General features: G+C 28.4%; 1 protein-coding gene across 1 annotated transcript in view; it reads left to right on the top strand.

The window, feature by feature from the left end:
* Positions 1-672: 672 nt before the first annotated feature.
* LOC113371592 (formin-like protein CG32138) overlaps positions 673-12,516 on the top strand; it is a 67,760-nt gene continuing 55,916 nt past the window's right edge. Inside the window, exon 1 of the mRNA XM_026612226.1 lies at positions 673-941. Coding sequence (XP_026468011.1) covers positions 774-941 — 168 coding nt within the window. The 5' untranslated portion in view covers positions 673-773. The remainder of the gene's footprint in view (positions 942-12,516) is intronic.

The following is a 12,516-nucleotide window of genomic DNA, read 5'->3' as shown; positions in this document are numbered from 1 at the left end:
TTTAGTCGTTAATGAAAATTTGAATTTAATACTTACTCAAATGAAAAAATACATTTTTTCAAGATAGGAATCATCATTTTCAGAATAGAATTCAGAGATTATGCTTATTTATCTATATGATAGAGATCACCATTTATATTTATTTATTTATTATATTTTATAATTTATTATATTAAATTATAAAATAATTTAAATAATAATAAATAAATAAATATAAACGTTGATTCCTCATAAGTTTATTTTAAAAACAACATTAATTGAAATTTTCACTTCATGAGAACGACGAAATTAGATGGGTTTTTGTATAAAAAATAAAATTTTTCACAAAATAATATAGAATATAAAAGCTGAAAGAATTAACTGTTGCTAAATAATAATAATAAAGCGTTAATACAAACTTTTTATATCTCAGAAACAACGTGCAAATCTTTGTTTCGCGTAAATGTTTGAGAACCTTCGATCCCGATGCGATACGCACAAAAACTTTGACAGCCATTTCTGTTAACTAAGCACGACTAAACTTCGTTTCCAGTCGTCCGACTCCGCCATTTCTCGCTTCTTCTGTTTTGTTCGTTAGCTTCTGTCAGTTTTCATTTTAACATTGTGTTGTGTATACGAAGAATTCGATGCAATGTTGTACGAACCTGTTGATCATCTATGTAAATTAACGATCGTTTACCATTGTGCAATGTCGTGATAGTAGTTATAGTGATGAAACCTGTGCCTTAATTATTAAGTGCCTTAGTAAAGTCGAAGTGTCTTATGTTAGGACTATGGGTTTGACAAGCTCAAAACATGAGCAAGAGTCACCGCCGGTCTCTGAAATAGTTGCAATAGCTCCTAAGCCGCAGCATCATGTCCGTCAGGCTAGTATACGGAGTAGATCGGCTCAGCCGATGCCAGATACTGCTGAATTGGATAGGAGATTCACTAAAGTTTTGGTAAGGGAAACATAATTTAACAAGGGCTTGTTGATATTAAATATTCCCCAAAAATTCATCCTTTTTTAACTCAATTGCAGGACATATTTTACATACATACTTCTTAACAATAATAGTCGCAATTAAATAGCCAAATTTTAAGTTAATTGTATGAGCAACAGGTACCATCTGTTTGTAAAATGTTCATAGATGTCAAAATCTGTCACGCACTAGAAACTCCGTAAACAACTTGATGGACCTTGAGGATACTATAAAATTACACGTACATTTGAATTCGTTCTTTGAAATGATATGAAAATATATAAAATGATGTTTTATTTTATTTCAGTACATTTTATCAATTATTTTTTATTACTTATTTCAAATTATACCTCATCACTAACCCAAAAAGTGGTGAGGTATATTTTTTTTTGTTAAGTTTATACGTCTTGTTGTTAATTAAATATGGACCTAACTTCATTACCACTTTTCTTAATACATTTTCTATCTTTTTCTACTTTTATCTCAAGTACAAAATTCATATAAAGTTCTATTTATTATAATGATTTAAAACGAAATTGTTTCAGGCTACTGAACAAATTAATTCTAAAATTTGTTATTTACTTTTTATTATTTATTATTATTATAATTTATTATTTGCACTTATTTCTAAAATTTTAGAAATAGTGCGAAATCATAAATTAATTCAAGATTGTACGAAAATAAAGTAATTTGAAAAGTCATGAAAATGCCTATAAAATAATTTGAAGTACAATTATGTAGCGATGTAAACAAATAATTAATTTATTATAATATTTTCGAGCAATAATTAAAATTTTTGTGCCTGACGTTTTTTAAATGCTTCGTAAATTAACTCATATCATTTGGTAAAAGAAAATCAGGAATAAATTTCTCTTTGCAGTTATTAAAAATAATAATATATTATTTTTATATGCCTAAATTATTTTTCACATATAATTTGTAATTTAATTAAATTTTTAATTAAGTTTCTCTAATAAGAAATGTATCCTTCCTTAATAATTTTAAAAGATTCAAATTTATAAGTATATAGGTTCTCAAACTGTTTTGTATCGTGGACATCTTGAGGTTTGCCATAGACCCCATATCATTTTTTTATACTCTCCCAGCTGGACTAAAGTGTATCATTAAATATTTAAAGTAAAAATACATGTTACTGGAATACATTTATTAACTGAATTTAAAATAATAATAGAACTAGTGCGGCGCATGGCATCGTGCCATTAAGGCAAATTGCTGGAACTTCCCGTACCGTAATTAAACATCTTAGTACGGAACCCAAAATAATTTACACAAAATGTGTACACATTATTAAAATTTCTATAAAATATCTGATAATTGATGTACATATGTCCAATAAAGATTTTTGACCGCCAAATGACATTTATTAAATTTATTTTTATTGAGAGTCCATAACCGCTGGGCCTGCCTTCCCAAAAATTTTATCAGTTCTTCATCTTGTCAATACAAGTAAAATGTTTTTTGAATTATTAAAATCGGACACTCCGTTCTCTTAAAAACGGTGTTAACGTGTTTGTCACTTTTTGCCCCGTATCTTTGGAACGGCTAGACCTGCCCTTGCCAAAAACGATATTATTTTACAATTACTTCTAAATTACTATGACAGTCTCAAAAACACCCCATTTTCATTTTGGGAATCCCAATTTTTCTTTGCTGACCTGGATTTGCTGAATGTTATCATGGACAACGTTGAGATTGAGAATCACTGGTACACTCACTAAAAATTATAATATACATTCACTATTAATTAATTAGAAACATAGTAGATTATTTATAAACTATAATAATTCCTATAATAATTATAATAAACGTCGAGTTATACTTTCGTATATGTATTTGTAACTGAATTTATAAATTTTATTTAATAATTAACTTCCCGTAGGTTATAGCAATCGCAAAAAATCGAAAATGAAAAATTTTATATATCTTTACGTTTCAAAACCTTCTGAACATTTTAGCATTCCTTAGAAAAAATGGATGTATGTGTGTGCGGATACAAATTTTCGTCGACGATTTCGGGAACACGGTTCAACCGATCTGAATAATTTAAAAAATATTCGATTCGTATTTTTAAGGAGACGTGCTGATTAATTTTAGCAATATTTCAAAATAAAAAAAAAATTCCTAAAAAATTTTTTTCCAAAAAAGTCAATTTTTTCAAAAATTTTAAATTTCTCAAAAATCAAATTTTTTCAAAAATTAAAAAAAAAATCTTTTTTTAAAAAAAAGATGCCATACATCACTAGTTTAATACAATTTATGCGAACTAGTACATTATTAAGTTATATATTCTTGTGTTCTTAAATAAGAACTGTACCAATCATCTACCCCATTTCGTTTTTTTTTCTCTCTATATTATCGGCGTTACTATAACCTAACGAAATATGTTGGTGTTGTTTTAAATTCATATTATTGTTGCATGTAAATTTTAGGTGAAATGTATTTGTAATCATAAATAACTATAATAATGTTCCATTTTAATTATTATCCGAACAAAAGAAATGCATTTTGATCGTAAACATTGGTCCATCATACATCATCTCTATCCCCATCCGCTTGTGCAATGCATTAAAACACATTTTTATGATTTTATATTTAGCTGTCATTGTAGAAGTGCAGACGCACTTAAACAATGTTTCTTATTTCTTATATCTTTCGTGAACAACAACAAAATTTGCATACTACACACCAGACAATGGTTTTATCAAGTTCTGTTGAATTTTTTTTTTAATACGTTTATATTCGTATTTTTGATAAATAATACGATTTAAAACATGATTTAAAGGTTAATTTAAACCGTGGTCAAAAATTATACCAAATTTCGCTTATCTCAATTTATTATTATCATAATTCACAATTAGCAGCAAGATGACTAATTTGTGAGCTTGTTAAAAGAAAGCGAAATTAAATTTTCTAAGCATTTGCTTGACATACTTATTTTAATACATTAGAATACATTAGAATACATTAGAGCATTAGGGACTTCCTTAATATGGAAATTCTAAAAAACAAATGGATTTTTTCCTATGTTATTTCCATAAGAAACTTTAGTTAAAGTGCAGACTATCTTAAAGATAATTTTAAGAGCTAAAACTTTCATGGGATTTTTTTTATTAATTTGGAAGCATTTGAGCTCCTGGAAGCAAAAAAATTGGAAAATATCCATCTCCGCGACAAAATATCCGCTTCGGCGGTAAAATTTCGAAAATATCCGTTCCGGCCACAAAATGCATATTAATCTCGCATTTCGCGAGTGGAAAAGCTTAAGGATTAAGTAAGTAAGGTAATGTAAAAAGCAATTCATTATTTTTGCATGAAATTAAAACTTTGAATATTTTAGTTGGAATGATCCAAATTAGGTCAATTATGTTCGATAATTTGTTGCCATTTTGAAGGTAATATCATTGAGCCCTCTGTTCGGACGTGCGAATATTCGTTTTATTGTGATTATGAAGGTGACTATCTTCATGGCATTGAGCTTTTACACGGGATGGTTACTACCTCTGGTAGAGGGGGTAGTGGAAAGTTTGATGGGACTAATTGTACACTCCTAAAAGTAAAGTCCGCGCAACAACATGTTTAATAAATAATAGATAAATATATCTAATAAAGAACTGCTACAAATACATACAAATACAAAAGAAATCAGTGTTTAATACAGTCCACAGCTACCAACCAACCGCTGCTAAAATCAAGCGATTTTCCTGCGATTCAGCAATGATTTGCAGGTGAAAATTCTGTCCGGTCGGTTTCCATACATCGAGTTTTTTTGTATTTAACCTTGTTCAAATTTTGTCAAACGGTTCTGTGAATATATAAGAAGTAGACGTTATTATAGAACAAATATTTATACTTTTAAACATTTGAATTATAGCTCTTCCATGGTAAATACTAACCAAGTACATGATAGATCTGAGGATGGAAAGAAATGAAACTGTCTATCAATAATGAGTTGATATTTTTGATAAATAAATTTGAGATAAACAGGATTAATTCTATCTAAAGTATTCTAAACATTTAGTTATGATTAAATATATTATTCGCAATCCGCAAATTGTTGGAGAGCATTACTTCGTTATCATAATACTATAAAATGCAATGCATTAATCAAGAATGCATAAATAATTTCTTAAGTATTTGGATTCGCATTTTAGGTGACTAACGGATCCACGATACTAATTAGATACACACGCAAAGATTTAATTAAATTATTATTATTTTGGCCGATTAATATTATTTCGTGCAAATAATATTATTTCTGCAATTTAGCAAGATATTTACTTATTGTTAAGTTTTTTTTATTAGGAATAATGGAAAAATATCAAAGAAATTGTTGTTTACGATATTACTATGGTAACGGCGTGTGTACAGGTGTTATGAACAATTTTAACTACTTTAACTTTGCTATTGATATCTATCGAAACAACAATAGTTTCTTTGCCATCCTAATCAACTCTCATCTACTGTATATTGTAAATCCTATTTTAGTAAAATGAATAAAGTCACTCTTATATTCAGTTATTAAATCAATCAAATGACGAGTACAAGGAGCATTTTACCTTAAAGCAGCATTCATGATCTTTTCGATATTGAAAATAATTAGATTGATTTAATCTATAATAATATAATCTATATAATATATCTAAAATTGATAAAAAAAATTGTCTGCATTGCATCAGTATGAATAATTCTATTCAAAACTAATCAATGCTAATGGCATCACCAACTGCTAGTAGATTTTCATATTTAAGAATCTATTAAAAACTATGTTATCTACACATTAAAAAGAAATTTATATATTTAAAATTAACTATTAATTACTAGTCAGTACTAGACCATCAAAAAGTTTCATTAAATAGTTCTTCAAATAGCTATATACTCTCAAAGATAGGCAAAATTTACTTTCACTTTCTTTTTCTAATAAATGCATTAAACGATTAGCCTCTTCGCTATTGATTAATTTAATTAAATTTTGCAGTTATATGAATCAACACTAAAATTATAAATTAAAAATAAAATATATTAAAAATACTTTGAATACAAGGAACAAAATAAATGAAGCGACTTTATTTTGTATGACAAAAATATTAATATTGAACTTCCCGTAGGGTAAGTTATTGTAATCGTCCAAAAATCGAAATTGAAAATTTGTACATTTCTTCACGTTTTGAAGGTTTCTGAACATTTTGGCATACCTCAGAAAAAATGAATGTGTGTGTGTATGTATGCATGGATACAATTTTTCGTCCACGTTTTGCGACGCACGGATCAACCAATTTGAATGGTTCAAAAAACATTCGATTCCTATTGATAGGGAGATGTGCTGATTAGTTTTTGGCAAAGACAGGTCCAGCCGTTTTGGAGATACGGAGCAAAGAATGCAGAAAATAGAAAACAAGTTTTTGAGAGATCGGTGCATCGAATTTGAATGATCCAAAAAACATTCAATTAGTACTGATTAGCAGAAGTGTTTATCAGATTTTGGGAAAGGCAGGCCCAGCCATTTCGAAGATACGAAGCCAAATGTGCAAAAAATGACAGTTTTTGAGAGAACTAAGCGCCCGATTTAAATGATTCAAAGAACTTTCTGCTTGTCTTAACAAAATAATTGATTTTGGAAAAAAAATTGTCTTAACTTTTTTTTTATTATTTTTTTTTTTTTTTTTTAGTTTTTTTGTATATCGAAAATAATTCAGATTTTATTTTTAATTCTGACTAAAGTTCTAATATACTTTGAACAAATAATTTCAACTTTGCAATTCAGTTAATATAGTTCTTATCAATATTAGACAATGTTACAGTATTGATTCATAATAATCTATTTGAAAACATTTAATATTCCTCGAACATTTCATTACGGTACGGGAAGTTCCAGCAATTTGCCTTAAGGCACAATGCCATACACCACTAGTTTCTAATTTGAATTGTATGCTACTTCTAAGCAAGCTTTAGCAAAATATTAAGTCATTTACTCTTAATCCAATTGTAACTTCAGATAAAGTTTAAATTCATTGATGAACATTATCTTTTGACTTTTGCCCTCATAATAAGTTCGACTTGGTTCTCGGTAATTGTCTGATTGTGTGCATTAGTCATCCGACTTCCAACCCGTCTAGATCGGACTAGTTCGAACAATAAATTAAAAGCATTCAACATGACGGGGTAAAAATCAAGAAAAAGCGTTCATAGTATGTATAGAAACCGAATAAAAACGTGTGCTCCCATCGCACATCCGAACAGCCGAAAACCGCCCACGTCTATAAACGGAACGCCTTGTTTTCTAGAGTTCATAGCCTGGCGCTGTAGTGCATATGTCTGCCTCTGCAGTGTGCCCGCACCGCATATCATAATCTAATGCCTAAGGAAGCACCATGTCTCGATGGCCAGGGCTGTACTTAGGAGACGGTCAATTGTAGTCATTTTCCCTAACAAAATATTAATATTTATTTATTTATTTGACTTGTTAAGAATGAGTACTACAACATTATAAATTGAAATAAAATTATTTATTTAATTAATTTCCATAAGGTAACATTTATAGTAATCACAGAAAACGAACGAACGAACAGAAGTTTCCATAGTGTTACATATTTAGTTCGAGAATACATTATTACTATAGTTTTGCTGCCCACTTTCTCTGTTTGTCGCATCTAAATTAGTGTGTTTTGGGACTATGTATGTAGAAAAGACATAAGGAAATTTCAGAAATCTTATTTAATACCAGGTTTACTGAGTGTATTAACGGAATTTTGAAACTAAATGCGGAGAAAATCATAGCATTAATCATAAAACTTTGTGTCGTTAATTCATAATTTTATGAATAAACAGCAAACCGGGCAAACTCCGTTTCACTACAAGATGGTTTCATTTTATGTAACATTTCGTTTAGTGATTAAAAGATGAAGAAAAAAATTGCTTGCTGTTGAAATTGAATAAAAATTTGCATCATACGCGTGATTGATTTGATGGTTTCCAATTGAAATGTTAGGAACTCATTTTTTTATTTTTTTGCACAATTTCACAGTGAACACAATGCCGGTTTGTCACATGAAATTAACTGAGCAGTGAACAATGAGTAGCTGTCAAACAAATGAGTAGCAGTCAAACAAAAAATATTAGTTTGTAGTACATGCTAAGTATCAGAGATGTCGCTGTATGTGAAAAAAGAAAAAGTGTTTTCCGCTTTTCTGTTGAAATCTTTCTTCAATTTTCTTTGCTGTAAACCTCACGGAGTCCGAGACCTTTCCAACGAATGCAAAATCGTCGAAATTGGTTCGGGCGTTCTGGAGTTATATCGTCAGGAAGGAAAACCCGACTTGTTTTTATATAATAGATATTGACTATACAATTATAATTTTGGTGTGGTATACTATGGGTATCTCTGTTATTAGTCCAGTAATTTAAGCTTAAATTAGGTAAGAATCTCGGAATTCGAGATACCCAGCTCTAAGTCTGTAAATATGTACTTGTATTTTGCACCCTAAAAGTTGTCTAAAACCTACATATGGTAAGGTGTACGCAACATATGTAGGTTTTGAGACAACTTTTAGGTGTCAATATACAAGTATTTACAGACTTACAGCTGTGTATCTCGAATTCGGAGGTGAACTTATTATATTGAGTGGTCTATAAATCCCTTCAAATTGAGAGGATAACTGATTTTATTTATTTTTCCGATTAATAATAATAACATTAGTTACATTATATGGGTATTTACTATCAGGTGCAATTTTACTGAATTAAGTTTTGAAATTTTACTGAATTGTCCATAATTTTTTTTAATCTTTTTACTTCTGGTGTATGGAGCAGCGGAGCACAGAGTAAATTGGGGTCATTTTCTATTTTGTGTTGATGATTAGTGGATCTTGTTTTTATAAAGTCTTTGATATATAACACCTGCACCTGCAGATCATCATGAAGAGTTTTATTGCGTACGTACCAGGAAAATGATTTTGCTAAAAATAATGATATATTTTCTTTGTTTGTAATTATATTAAAATGACTGAGATTTGGTCAGAAGATTGATATAAACTTTATAGAAATCTATAAGTGCAAAGGGAATATGATTTGAATAACATGATTAAATACATTTTAATGAACTAAATATTATTTTAATTCGTCGAAAGCTTGTCTTGTTATATTTGCATTTTTTTGCTGTAAACACTGCATTTCGGAATAACTTTTTGTCATTTTTTTAATTTTATAATGTTGTTATTCTGTATAGTTGTCGGATTATAAAGAAAAATAGCAAATTCAAATAATGTATTCATTTGTAAAAACCAAAATGGACTCACTTCGTCTTTCTTATTCAGAAATTCAGAGCAATAATAATCATAACTTAAGAATCCTGTAAGATATTGTGATGATACTCTTTAACAGAAGTTAATGTAATGGTTGGCTTCTTGAATTTTATCTATATTTTTGTTATTAGAATGCTGGAAAAAGGGCTATTTTTTAAAAAAATATTTTCATATATGCTTGCAAATGAAAACCGATAACACTACAGATTAATATCAGGTTGTCCAGGATAAGTCAAAGTTTAGGCAAAGCCACAGAGCTAAGTAAAACATCTATACTCCAATTAATGCATTTCTATAAGAAATCGTTAATAACTGCGTCCCCCATTTCTACATTAACATGTTTAAGGTTAACTTTTCACAAATGAAAACAATTATTCATTTCCTGGCTAGAATAATGCAACGTCTCTCTTTTATTTAACAAATAAATCTTTGACCCTCATTCATACATGAAACAGCGGCTATCAATCTGTTGTATTTAGGCACGAATCTGTGCGCTCATGACTTCGAGTTAATTCTATTATCTTTATTTCTATGCACTAAAGTTCATTATAAGAACTATTATAAGAATTATATAATAGCAGAATGAATAACAAGAAAGTATTTAAATGCAATACGTTTTTTTAATGGTAAATTCTAGGAAGTGAATAAAAAAATAATTTATTAATAGTAAAATTTAAATAAATTTTTAAAATATTACTCTGTAATTTGTTTTATTATATTCTTTTTACTAGAAACCTTTTTGTCTTTATTTTTTAATATACAAAGTATGTTTTGTATATTGGCTAGTGACTATAGTGTCACTAATTTTTGTGTGTCAGTATAGTGACACTATAGTGTCAGTATAGTGACTAATTTCTTTAACATTTGTTTGTAAGTTATATCTAAAAACATTTTTAAAATTTTTGAAATTTTTTTCATGCTAATTCTATACGAAACTTTGATTGAATTGTACACTATCTAAAAGTTAATATTAAGAGCTAAAACTTTTAGAGATTTTTTTTATCAATTTGGAAGCATTTGAGCCCCTGGGAGCAAGAAAATTTGAGAAATGTCCATATTAAGGACCACTCTATATATATATATATATATATATATATATAATTTCATAATTTTATAATTTTATAATAGATACGAGCATTATATTGAGTCCAGGCCTCGAAAAAATGCATTGTGAAAGAAGATGCAACCAGATGTCTGTGACATATGACAAATAACACTTTAGTTTCTAATGACGTCACACATTAGAATGATGACTAAATAAAAATATAAAAAAAAATAAAAAAAATATTTGTCTTGGCACTTACGATGAAAAAAATAATGTTGTTTTTTGTACATTGAAAAGCTCTTATCACAAATACATAGTAAAAATGATTGATTTATAAGAACAATGATGCATCGACTATTATTTTAGAGTGAAGTAGGTTTAACTTCATAATTTGTATAATTCAATATTTAAAATAATTTAATAATCTTTCATAAAAGACGCAGATTTCATATGATTCATGAGTACAAGCAGTTTTGAGATAATATTTTTATTGTTTTGCAATTTATACAAATGCATTCATTATGATAGACAAAGCAAATATTTGTCCCATAACATATTAAATCAATGTCGAAACATGTTTTATATCTCACTGCATATATATCGTCAACATCACAAGACAAAATATTATGTCGATTGACAGTCCAGACAAACAGAAAACAATGCACTTTTAGAATGCTTTGAGAATTTCAATGATAATGATGATGAAAGACTTGCGCTTATGTATATATATATATATATATATATATATATATATATATATATATATATATATATATATAAATTCATGTAAAGTGCATCCGTACCGGACGTAGGAAACTGTGCCCACTGAATTTGTCATACATTTAGTCATCGATTTATCAAATTTAGTTAATTATCAAAAAATACTACTAGGTTTTGGCATATTTGAGGTTGTTAATGTATAAATTTTGAAATAAAAACAGCCTTTACCCAGTGTTATAAAAAAAATCACTGTTACCGAAATTGTAATAATAAAATTTATCACATAGAGATAAGACTGTTTGGTTGACATCTATAAAACGTAGTTTTATACGTAGTTAGTTAAGACAAATAATCAAAATGGCTTATGAGTCCCTTAAATTTTGTTCGCTGTTCTGATAAAAAAGCATAAAAATGCATAGAGTCCCGGTCTACCAGGTACGAGGTTTAAATTCTGTGCTACATACTTTTTGATCTCAAGCAGTAGCAATATCTGTTTCCACTTGAAAGTATGAGTTTGGAAATATCATGTCATCACAATACTCACATAACATATACAACTATCCAATAATAATATCATCACAATAATGGAAGTTTCTAATTATGCTAGGTTATAGAATATGCATTACATAAAAAAATAAAAAAAATACGAAAATATAATTATTATAATATATATATATATATATATATATATATATGAACTAGTGGTGTATGGCATCGTGCTTTAAGGCAAATGATTGGAACTTTCCGTACCAAAAGTTTTTTTTTACTTTTTTTACTAGATCTCCGAAACCGCTAGACATGTTTTCCTAAAAATTTAATCAGTTCTTCATCTTGCCAATATAAGTAAAATCTTTTTGTAATTATTAAAATTGGACGCTCCGTTCTCCTAAAAACTGAGGTACTGTTTTTGGCACTTTTGGTCCGTACCTTCGGAATCAAAACTAATCAGCACGTCTCCTTATCAATACGAATCGAATGTTTTTTAAATTATTCAAATCGGTTGATCCGTGTTCCCGAAATCGTCGACGAAAATTTGTATCCGCACACACACACTCATACATTCATTTTTTCTAGGGCATGTCAAAATGTTCAGAAGGTTTTGAAACGCAAAGATATATAAAAAAATTCATTTTCGATTTTTTTGCGATTACTATAACTTACCCTACTGAATAAATCAATATAATCAATTTGGTACAAATTGTTATGTTAAGATTTATTGTTTTCTGTTATGAATTTTAGCTTATCGTTTCCTACTTTGCAATATTTCATTATTGTTATATTAATTAAGTAGTTATTTATTTTATCATTATATAACCTATGAGAAAAACATGTTTTTTTATTATTTAACTCTTCTATTCTAATAGAAGTTAATTCTCAACTATTCTAATCTTTTTTTTATTCATAGTAAGATTACAGTCTATTTACACATTTGAGTTCATAATATAAATGTTTGTTTATATTTTACCTGATC

The sequence above is a fragment of the Ctenocephalides felis genome, unplaced genomic scaffold, assembly GCF_003426905.1.
Source record: "Ctenocephalides felis isolate EL2017-DRISC unplaced genomic scaffold, ASM342690v1 CF-g0.4_SCAFFOLD_01492, whole genome shotgun sequence".
Classification (NCBI taxonomy): Eukaryota; Metazoa; Arthropoda; class Insecta; order Siphonaptera; family Pulicidae; genus Ctenocephalides; species Ctenocephalides felis.
This window is presented reverse-complemented; position numbering and strand designations above follow the sequence as displayed.